At 41.3% G+C, this 12,228-nt stretch overlaps 1 protein-coding gene across 1 annotated transcript in view; it reads right to left on the reverse strand.

Annotated features, from left to right (window-relative positions):
• Window positions 1-3,671: 3,671 nt before the first annotated feature.
• Window positions 3,672-12,228, reverse strand: part of SHD (Src homology 2 domain containing transforming protein D) — a 44,769-nt gene continuing 36,212 nt past the window's right edge. Inside the window, exon 7 of the mRNA XM_033955980.1 lies at window positions 3,672-5,789. Within this exon, the coding sequence (XP_033811871.1) occupies window positions 5,603-5,789 (187 nt within the window). The 3' untranslated portion in view covers window positions 3,672-5,602. The remainder of the gene's footprint in view (window positions 5,790-12,228) is intronic.

The raw sequence follows: 12,228 nt of genomic DNA on the forward strand, positions 1-12,228 counted from the left end.
ATAGTGCCTAAAGCATGAGGAAAAATGTGTCTTTAAGATGCCAGATTCATTTTTTTGGTTAGCAAAATGTTTTTAGAGAAATCTTCACCAAATAATTGCTCCTGAATACTAATTCCTTTCTCTTTCCAACACCGACGAGTCTTTGATTTGTTAATTTAAGGCACCTTTTCTCTTCTTGGAATGACTATCAACTGTGCCAGAAATCACAGCTTTAGAAAGGCCTAGTTGAGAGAGCACCTCCTGAGGAAATTAAGTGATCCTCACCAGATTGACCAGAGTGCCATTAATCTTTTTATTTGTAGTGCCCCCTCCTCCAGATTCCCCAGGCCAAAAAGGAGGCAGAGCCAGAATTGAGAAAAGCAGGTGGTGCTGACCTCTCTCCAAAAGACAGGTGGTTGGCTGACTGGTATTAATCAGTAAAATCTGTCATGCACAACCATGACCAGGGTGTCATGACCCTAGTCAGAAGCAGGTGTGGCTGAGAAACTATCTCTGCCTGGATCAATTGAAAAGTGCACATTATCAGATGAAGAAATCTAATCCTCAACCTTCCCCATTCATGCTTCCAGCAGCAACAGAACAAAAATAAATAGAAATGTATAAATAAATAAAATAGAAATGTATAAAAATGAAATCATAGAAATAGATTTAAAGATACTTAATAATTTAAAATGGGGGGGCGGGGGGATGTTACCATACTCCCCTGAAAGCACCCATGCCTTCCCACCATAAAATCCCTGGACACTTTTCAGTGAAAAAGCCTTTATTTAAATGAAAATTAATGTAACTTTTTAAGGTCAAATCTAAGAGCGAAGCAGAGCTGCTATTGTTTCCTTTGCAAAGCATCCTTCACCTTGAAGTGACAGTAGCCTGGATTGGTGGACTTCCTGTTGCCATGGAGATAGGGGGTCCTCCAGGAAACGGGACTGGAATGGAGCCAGAAACGCCCTCCCCATACCACCCAGCTGCCAATAGATGAGAAAAGGCAGAGAAAAAAAACAGCAAAAGTATCATTCAGTATCCTGTGAAACTTGCTGATCCTTTCTCCCCCACTGCCCTTTATGAGTTGGTGGCAGAGAAAACTAAAACTTTTATAGGGATTGGTTGAGGTGTACTGTACAACGAGTATGCTGAGGTTGCCCCACCTCCACCCCTCCAATCTATTCTGGTACTGGCAAAGAAAACATAAAATGATGAACTTGTCTGGTTTAATGTAAGCATCACCTCCTTCATCACCACTTAGAGATCCCAGTCATTGCCTCTTCTAACTCAGAGTCAAGAAAAGTTCTGGGCATGACAGTCCATTTAGGTGTTACCACCAGAGACAGTCATGCATAAGAGGACACCAGAACCAGTGCAAGGGGATTAAGCACCCTATATGACCCTCCCTCTAATTAATTTCACATCTTTTCAGGATTAGTTAAAGACATGTTATATAGAATTTGTGGGTACTAAACTTGCTATACCCTTTAATTCGCTGTATGTACAGTTTCTCTTTATTGTATCTACAGTTTCTCTATATTGTAAACCACTTCTCTTTATTGTAAACCGCCTAGAAGTCGCAAGATTGTTGGCGGTATATAAGAATAAAGTTATTATTATTATTATATAAAAGCAATGGAATTAATTTCCAAAAGAAATAAATGGCTACTTGAAAATATTTCCTGCCTTGCTTTCAGGTAACAGAACATGATGATAGTTCTTTTGTGATGCTAGTAGGATCACAGAATCTATGGTTTTGCTTTGGCTGCAGCTTCTCTTTGCTGTCCCCCCCGCTCCCCCCCCCCCCCCCACCTTGGAATCTGTCACTCTAGACAACTTCCTAGTCTTGTCTAATAATTAAGCTGGCTCTGGAAGGCATGTTTCACCTAAAATGTTTTAAGCCCACAATACCCAACCACAGCCTCCCAGTGAGAGGGAGTAGTAAAGATGAGAACTGGAGCATGTGTCCTCTTTTTCAGATGCAAAATCTGGTAACCCTAACCCTCTGAAACAAGGGGATTCCATGACTAAATTTTTCTTGCCTTTGAACGTGGGTATAGAGAAGGCAGATACTGTTAGTTTAATGATAATGGTTCTTTTTGTTACTATTATTGTTGACTAATCTTTATTTCTTCTTTAAACACAAAATATAATTTAAAATATATAAATGTGTACATGCAATTTTTCCTCCGAGTTACAAGTGCCTACCCTGACCTGGAGCACACCTTTTTAATGCTACTAAAGATATTTGGCTAATTTTAGGTGGCTTAAAACCTCATAATCCTAAGTAAATCTTTTATCATGTTTATCCCAAAATGGCAAAAGAAAAGAAGGTTGAAACACAGCAGAGATACAAGACAACTCCCAGATTCTTGTGATGTCTATACGGTTTCTGGGGCTCCTGCTGAGTAAACACATTCTGTACGATTCCCCATTATCAAAGGGTCAAGGCTTGACGCGCCACAATTTTTCAGACAGCAGACTTGCTACTGGACTCAGAATCTAACACATGGCAAGGCACCAATCCCAACCACAAGAATCATTATTACATTACAACACATTAGAGATTTCTATTCTGCCATTACCTTGCGGTTCAAGGTGGATTACAAAAGAGTTATAAACGGTGGGTTGCAATGGAAGATCATTGGTCATTTCTAGAGAAGGTAAAGAGTAGATCAGGTAGTTTCTGTGTGACGGGAAGAGGGAGGGAGGAAGGTATATGTGATGTTAGGACTGTTTCAGGAATTTCTTGAAGAGTATAGTTTTTATTTTTTTTCTGAACATCTTGTAGTCTGGGGTAGTTATCAGTAGTTTGGAGATCTGGTTATCTAGTTTTGCTGCTTGAGTGGCTAGGAGGCCATCGTAGTTTTTTCTGTTCCTTGAACATACAATATACATGGTAACCTGCTTGCTAAAAAAAATAAATTGCTACTATTTGGTCTCCAGGGTGTTTTTCAAACTGCAGTAGGACATGTCACTTCTGGGCTGCTGAAAGCACACTAGTCACTCACACTACCTCTATGATGTGCATTAAAGGTCCTCTAGTGCCCATCCTGACGTGTTATCTTGTATTAATACCTTATGCTTTTCAGTTACTGAACACAGCTACAGTACATTGTATCCCGATATCGTATTCTCAGAAGCTTCTGCTACAAAATACAGTCTCTGGCTCCCTGGAATATTATTCTCCTGGCACCACGGGCTCTGTTATCAAGTATTGTATTTTTTTATTATACGTTGCAGATGTCTTTGGAGTAGGGATAGATCTTTCTAACCAGGAAAGGGTGGATTACTATTTAGAGCAGGGAAGTCAGGGTTCAAATCCCACCCTCCCACAGACCCTCCTTGTAACCTTGAACAATAGGATTGCCAGCTGGCTTCAGATTTATCCAACATGGTTGATCCATTCCCAGCTTTTACCCTAATGCATTCAGGCGCATTTACTTCTAGTTCTAATTTCCCCAGTTGCAGTCGCTAAAAGAAGCAAGACTACAGGTTACTTCATACAACGGAGTAAACCCTGGATTGGCTCAAGCCTATTGGATGGATCTGGAGGCAGCTGGCAAGTCACTTTATCTCCCATTGCCACAGGTACCCACTTAGACAGCAAGCTCTCTGAAAAACAGAGATGGCATACATGGACATTTGTCACAGAACCACATATGGCCACAGCACTATAGTATTATTATGGAAGGCAGGAATGAAGAGCAGTAGGTTTTACATTGTTAGATGCCCCTGTTTCACTTGAATGCTTCAAGCTCGTTGGTATAAACATCCTTTGTCACATCTCATGCCCTCTGGGGACAATGAACCATAAAAAACCTGCGAGGGAAATGTCAGCTTTTAATTTCAGCCGCAGAAAAGCGCAAGACAGATTCAGCACTTTGGTACAACACCATAGGAGGCACTGGAGAAAAAAAAAATTCAACTGATGGAAAAGCAAAGAGGTGAGGGAACACGTCTGTTCCTCCAGAAAGACAGGCAGTGCCCCTCCCCCTCCCTGATAAAGCAATAATTATATGTAAGGTAGATGCAGGAGAACCAAGTGTTAAGGGTACAGGCACTCTGCTTCTCCCCCAAAGGTCTGAACCAGCAGTCAGGCATGAAGAAAACTAGGAAAGAGTGAGACAAACCAAGCAGGAAAAACAAGGTAGACAAAGAAAGGAGGAAAAAGTGCAGGAAAAAAAGAAACAAAGGAAGAGACAGGGAAACCCAGTTCATACCCCACTGCAGCTCATTGTGGCTTTGGGCAAGTCACTTAACCTCCCCCCCCCCCACACACACACACTTTAGGTAAAAGCCTAGGGACCCTTTTACAAAGCTGCATTAAAAAGTGGCCTGCACTAGTTTTAGCGTGGGGGTTTACTGCACACTGAGGCTACTTTTTGTGCGGTTGTAAAACAGACACACATTCCATTTCCTGAACTCATGGCCAAGTACTAATTTCCAAGTTAGCATGTGAGCCCCCATCGCCGCCTATTTACTAGGCAGCAAGAGCTTCTGCACTAACCATGTGCTAATTGGTTAGCGTGCAGAAACGTAGCTGCACTGATTAGCGCAGAACACACCTAATCTTTACCCCCAAGCACTCCCTTGTGCTAAAAATTAAAATCTATTTTTAACATGTGGGAAGCACATGCTAATCTTAAAACTACCATGAGATGCTCGAGTGCATCCTGTGGTAAGCATGCATTAGTGCTTCTCGCAGTTTGTAAAAGAACCTCTAAGACTGTAAAACTTATGGGGACAGGAAAATACTTGAACATAATTGACCTGGGACTACCACTGAAAAAGGCGCGCGCTTAATCCAGATTTAAAAAGTACTCTTGACACAGCATTCACCGTTTGTAATACCCAAGCTCTATTCTAATAATCCAGAGAAATGTTATTTGTCCCTCTCTCCCTGAGACACTAATGTGGCTAGTCCAGGGCAGTTGCGAGGGCCTTCTGCAACAGGACATGTTTCCTTGCAAGACTACATTCGGGCCAGATGTGGGGTTACAGAGAAGTATCCGGTGTTCAACTGAACAGTTTTCACTCATTTCAAGTTTTTTTTTCTTCTTTTTCTGACATTCTATATTTGAATATTCTTAATTTAAAAAATTTAAGTTTGGGGAGTCAATAATTTTGAGGAACACACATCTGGAGGATTTTCATGTTTCTACATAGCAAAATAATAATCAGATCTCAATCCATAACGATTTGTATTAAAAAAAACCCAAACAGAACCCTTATGGGATGTTATTTCTGGAAGTAACGCTTTCATTTCCCCTCCTCCCAGCCATTGTAATGTCAATATAACTGGAGAGAGGATGCTGTTAATCCTAATCACACTTGCTCTTTCTCTTAGGAGTGACTTCCAGGGTACAGGGCAGAGTGTGTAGCACTAGTATAGTGCAGATATGTTGGTTCGGGAAAAGTTCAGATCTGATGAAAAAGAAAAGCTGGTTTCTGCAACCTACAGTGTATCCCCCCTCCCCCGCATCTGTCACTCCTGCACATTCAGTCCCTGTTTCCTCATGTGCCAGCCTGGGTGATCGGTTCCAGCCGGGAAGACCCACCATCACATCTAGATCCAGGCAGTTAGAAGCTAAGAAAGCCTTTACATGGCTGCTGCTGGTCAGAGGGTTTGTACTGGTACTGGGTAAAGCAGCGAGAGATGCTCGGCTCCTTTCACAGGCAGCTTTCTGCTGGTATAGTGATGGATGACCTCGCAGACACTCTCAAAAGGAGCACTGTTCTGGCCCAAGATATACTTGTTGTCCTTTGTCCTTGTAAATTTCATGTGCATGAATCCCTGGGTGCTCCTACAGAGAGCAGAGAAACAAGATCTAATATCACTATTATTAGTACAGTCAAAAGGGGAGGGAAGAGGAAACATGATTCTCAACATGATAATTTACTGGTACAGCTAGAACACAGATTCCTTGTGTCATGACCAGTATAATCGGAAAATAGTATTCTTCTTAACAATACATAACCATGACTTATCATTTTGGGTAGGCCCACAGTTAAGATGGGTGAGCCTTTCAAAACTCCCCTTCCCATGTCCTGCACCTTTCTCTTTCTCTTGTGCCCCCAGATCTGGCATTCATAGGAGTCTGGATGGGGGGGCACAGGAGTCATGCTCTCCCCCCTCCCGAACAAATTGGTGGGATCATCGTTTGGAGCAGAGATGGTCTTACCTTCATTTGCAGCCCAAAGACGTCGCTGGCAGGAGTCAATTGCATCTGCTGCCCTGCTGCTGGCACCAGCATCTTCTCACTACTGCAGCCGCCCTCTCATCAGCGGCAGGTCTATGGTAGAGAAGAGACACCAGTACCAGTGGTAGGGCAACTTATGTGAATGACTACCGCTGGTGACGTCCATTGGATCATAAATGAAGGTAGATCGTGGGGTGGAGTAGAGAAGAGATGGGGCAGAGAGAGTGCGCAAGGAGAGAGAGAGGGAGAGATGGATGAGGGGGGGTAGGAAGGAGGGATTCGCTTATGTGGATGATCCTAATAGTTCACAAGAAATATTAGCCATAAATGGAAAAATGGATCAAATTCATCAATGACTGGATACAAATAGACTAGCCATGAACATCAACAAAACAAACATTATGCTCTTTCCATGGAAGGACTGTTGTAGACTTTCTTTTCCCATCTCTATTAAAGGCATCCCTCTGCAGCTGACTCAAAATATTAGAATTCTCAGGATAATTTTTGATAACAAATTATCTTACCATGATCATATAAGCCACGGTGGTTAAATCAACTTTCTATAGACTTCGTCAAATTCATTCTGTGGCCAAATTCTTATGTGCAAAGTCCTTGAATATTCTAATCCATTCTTTAGTAATCTCTAAAATTGACTATTGTAATGCCCTGTTTAAAGGTCTGCCGCAAAAGGAAATTAGACGTCTTCAAATTATTCAAAACGCCTCTATTAAAATTATCTATAAAGCCAAAAAATTTGATCAAGTGTCTCCATTACTGAAAAAAGCACATTGGCTCCCGGTCGCTCATCGTATATTATATAAAATATGTCTGCTTACCTTTAAATCTTTATTATTTAAAACCCCTGCTTTCGTTTTTAGAGTTCTAATTCCATATTCTACCTTTAGACTATTGAGATCAAATGACCAACATTTATTGGTCATTCCCTCGTTGAAAATTATTAACATGAGGCGTCATACTATTTTTTCGGTAACGGCTCCTCAATCGTGGAATGCCCTTCCACTGTATATAAGAGAGGAAAAGAATTTGGACAAATTTAAGAGCAAACTTAAGAGTTTTCTTTTTAAAGATGCATTTAATGAGTAAACGGAATGCTATTGACTCTTTTTATCCATATATTTTATTATAATCTACATTTGTTTCCCTTCCTCTTGTTTTTTACCTTAAATGTTTTTCCTTTAAACACCGATTGTAATTTTTTAATAATTTTCCCTCTTGTTTTGATATTGTTTGTATAAGTTATTATACCTAACAGACTTAGATTTAGCCTAGGATTGTTTGTATTTGTTGATTTAACTTGTCTTAACTCATGTTTGTGAGATATGTTTCCCATAATTTTGTATTCTTATTTAATGTACATCGCCTAGAACTTGGAATAGGCGATTAATCAAATTTTTATAATAAATTTGAAACTATAAACTTGAAGGAAGGGGACGAGGAGAGAGAGAGAGAGAGAAAGAAGTGCAGGAGGCAGAAAGTGTTAGACTCATGGAGAAAGAGAGAGATATGCTCGATGGGGTGGGCAGAAAGGAGGGAAGGAGAAATGTCACATTCAGGAAAAGGGGGAGAGGACAGAGAGTGAAAAGTTAATACTCATGGATGGAGAGAGAGATGTTGGTTGGGGGAGGGAATGAGGACCAGAGGAGAGGAAGCATGCCAGAAGCAGAGAGAAAGAAATGTTGGAATGGTAGAGCAAAATGAGGGAGAAATTTTGGATTGGGAGGGGGGCCAGAAAGTAGCAGTGGGGGGAGATGTTGGACTGCTTGGAGCAGAAAAGAGGAAGGGAGGGAGAAATATTACACTAGGAGGGAGAAGAGATGACTTAAGGAAGGGAGAGATGTCAGATTCTGGAGAAGCATGATGGAAGGAGGGAGAGAGAGATATCAGACCACTGAAAGGGGAAGGAAAGAGAGATGCCAGATCAAGGAATGGAAGGAAAGGATGGGAGAAAGATATGCCAGACTCCGGGAAGGAGCGAAGAGAGATGCCAGACATTGGGAAGGAGAGAAGAGAGATGCCAGACCATGGGAAGGGAAGGAGAAAGGACTACGAGAATGGGGAGGAAAGGAGAGAGATGCCAGACTGTGGGAAGAAGGGGAGAAAGCTGACAGACTATAGAAGGGGGAAGACACCGAGATGCCAGACCATAGGAGAGGGAGAGAGAGGGAGGAGATGCTGCACAGGGATGTAGGGGAAAGGGATGAGATAGTACACAGCAATGGGTGTGAAAGGGAAGAAAGATAGAAGAAATGCTTCTTAGGGATACCATAGATGGAAATAGGGGAGAAGAAAGAGGGAGGAGATGGTACACACGGATAGATGGGAAGGGAAGACATGAAAAAGTAGATAGAATTTGAGAAGACAGAAGAAAAATGGAAGAAAGTTGAATGTTAAAAGTTAATGCCAAAGATGGATGTAGAAAATAAATTTCCTTAAGAAATTGCAGGGAAACTTCCGAATGAAAACAGAAGGATGTCAGAAAGTGCTTGTATCAAAAAGTAAACTGACCTCACTTAAAACCTGTCTATGGAGATTGATCAAAAATTTGGAAGTTGCTCAGAGACGTGAAACTCTTCAGGGAAGGTATATACCTCCCCAGTATGGGTATAGAGTTTACCTTCCAGTCATTGTAGCTTTTTCAATAATGATCACGCTCCAAGCCAGGGAAATTTAAAGAATATATCACAGTCTTTTAAAACTACTTCAAAAATGATGGCATTCTTTGTTTGTATGTTTCATGAAAGCAAACATCATTTGAACTAGGTAACTTATAATGCTATTACTTAGCTTTATGAAAAGTTTGGGATCCCAACATGGCCCCGTTTCATTTTTCTTCTTCAGGAGACGCAATTGTAAAATTACTGAGAGTCCTTTAAAGCTTTAAATAACTATTTTGAATTGGTGATGTAAACACACCACTGCTGGAAACAGCTACCAATATGGGAGATGGATGTAGGGCAGAAAGTGAAGGAGAGAAAGCCAACAAATGGATAAAAAAGCCTTTGAAACATAGGGGTCCTTTAATCAAGCCACGCTAGCGAGGTTAGCGCATTGGACATTTCATCACGCGCTAACCCCCGCGGCCAGCTAAAAAACTCATGCCTGCTCAATGCAGGCGTTAGCGGCTAGTGCAGCAGGCGGTTTAATGCGCGTTAAACCCCTACCGCAGCTTGATAAAAGGACCCTATAGTTAAGAACACAGACAGAAGGAAATGCAACCAGAGACTGGGAAAAGATGATTAGAAAAATAAAATCACCAAACAAAGGTAGGGAAATTATTTTATTTTCAACTAGCTGATGCCCCGGTGTTGCACGGGTATTTAATTATAGCAATAACACTGTAAATGGATTCAAATAAAGATACTTTATAGTGGTGAATGAAATTATATTTTTACAGCTTTATAAAAAGTACAATATTCAAATTATAATGTGAAATATTTGACAAAATGAATACAATACAACTAACACAAAACTTGATTATAAACAACATTTTTAGTTTCACCTCCAGGAGCAAGAACATATACATTCTTGGGTGAACCCACCCTTGAGCAAGCAACATAGAGTTGTCCATGGGAAAAACAGGGGGATCTTATATCCACTCCACAGTATGTAATAGTCTGTCCCTGTGATTTGTTGATTGTGATAGAGAATGCAAGTCTCACTGGAATTTGCAATCTCTTAAACTGAAAAGGAAGATGTGTTGGAATAAGTGGTATCCGCGGGATAAATACGGTTTCACCTTGTCCCTTTCCGGTTAAGATAGTTGCTTCAATTACAGTGGCCAGTAACCTCTTTACACAAAGCCTTGTGCCATTGCAAAGTTTTGGTGGGTCAAGGTTGCGAAGTAAAATAACTGGAGATCCCACTTTAAGTAAAAGACGATGTGGTGGTAATCCAGCTGGATCAAGTGAGTTTAGGAATTCGGTTGGGAAATTGATGACCTCATCAGCATCTACTACTGTATCAATAGACTTGTATTCAGTGACTGCGCCTGGTAACATGGCAAGTATTTGATTGTTTATTCCATGGACATCTTCATTTTTAGCAGCAAGAATGGGCCTCTCTCGCAAACAGTTAAAAGTGATATAGTTTTCTTTAACTGCTGGATAGACTGCATCTATTAGCTCTGCAACTGATGACACCAGATTACAAAAATTATAAGCCAATTTTATTTTGCCAGAAGACTCAACTGGTAATCTACCTTCTCCAATTTCGAGTAGTTGGTTTGAGAAAATTAGCGCACTTTCATCCCCCAAATCTACTCTCATGTTTTGTTTTAAAGTTATTTGTTGCACATGTCTCCTCAGAAATGAATGTTTTAAACATGCATGTATCTCATCAGCTGGTGTAGACTTTGGGATGACAGGCAGAGTTTGACGAAAATCTCCACATAGAAGTACCAGAGCTCCTCCCATCAGGTTGTCATTTCCTCTCAGATCTCTCAGAGTGACATGAAGGGCCTCATAGTTGGAATTACTGTGAGAATGGCAGCTTTGTACATTTTTTCCATTGACATGAATGGGTGAAATCTGATTTTCTGTTTGTAGCTCCGCCCACGTGTGCAGGTGGGCCGCGAGACCCCCAGAACATATCACCCTAGGTAGTGACGGATCTGCATACCAAGTTTCGTTCAAATCGGTCAAGCCGTTTTTGCGTGATCGCGGCACATACACACACACATACATACACACATACATACCTCCGATTTTATATATATAGATTTAGTGAATGAAATATGTCAGTTTTGAGAATTTATATTTGCTGTCTATATTTTGCACTGTTCAGGAAGAAATTAATTTCTTTCTATTTCTCTGCTGGTGTACTGTATATATAGTCTCACATTTTAGGGTTTCATTTGTGGTCCTGTATTTGCATAGGGGTTATTTGTATTCTGCATGTGTGACCATGGCCAGGTGTTCTGGTAGGAATGAATGTTGAGAAGCATACAGTGTGCTTTGTGTAGTTTAATTTTGTGGTTAACCATTATGTATTGTTAATAAGATTATATTGTGTGTATATATATGAAAATAAATGGGAAAATGGCATTACAATCAGTGGGCATAGTAAGGGAGGGTGGATCATCCCAGGCGCTGTCTTGATGGGTGTGCCAGCACCTCTCTGCTTCCCCCCAAGCCATGCTCGTGTCCCTCCCTTTCTCCCCGTACCTCTTTAAATCTTTACTAGCACAAGCAGCTTCTCCGGCCTGCTGTTTGCACCAGCCTGGCTCCCCTCTGAAATCACTTCCTGGTCGCAGGGCCAGGAAGTGATGTCAAAAGGAAAGCCAATGCTAGCCAGAACACCTGATCTTGGTCACACATGCAGAACCAATGGAAATAGCGTCTCGGAAGTCTCAGTTGGTGATACACTGGCCTCCAGCGACCAGGTTCAGGACTAATGTCAGGAAGTTCTGCTTCACTCAGAGAGTGGTTGACACCTGGAATGCCCTCCCAGAGATTATTGCGGAATCGACCGTCCTAGGCTTCAAGAGCAAACTAGATGCATATCTCCTTAAGAGAGGCATATAAAGATATGGTGGACTATAAATTACGCCAGGTGTACACCTGGCAGGGCCTCCGCGTGTGCGGATCGCCGGACTTGATGGACCGAAGGTCTGATCCGGAGATGGCAGTTCTTATGTTCTTATAATATGGTATGGCTCAACCTCAAGAAAGGCTTCTCTAAATCAAACACAGCAACGAGGGTTTTTAACTTTAGAGGCACAGACTTCGACCGCATGGGAGATTTTGTCCATCAGGAGCTACATAAACAAGCAAAATCTGACAATGTGGAGGATATGTGGTTGAATCTGAAGTCCACCCTACATGAAGCAACAAACCGCTACATAAAAACAGTAAGTAAACGCAAGAGAAGCAAAAGACCCCAATGGTTCAGTACAGAAATTTCGGACTTAGTTAAAAAGAAAAAAGAAGCATTTATCACCTACAAACATTTAGGAAAACAGGAGGCGAAAGAAGACTATCTGGACAGATCTAAAGCTGTCAAAAAAGTAGTCAGGGAGGCCAAA

This window comes from Geotrypetes seraphini, chromosome 8 (genome assembly GCF_902459505.1).
Source record: "Geotrypetes seraphini chromosome 8, aGeoSer1.1, whole genome shotgun sequence".
In the NCBI taxonomy this organism is placed as follows: domain Eukaryota; kingdom Metazoa; phylum Chordata; class Amphibia; order Gymnophiona; family Dermophiidae; genus Geotrypetes; species Geotrypetes seraphini.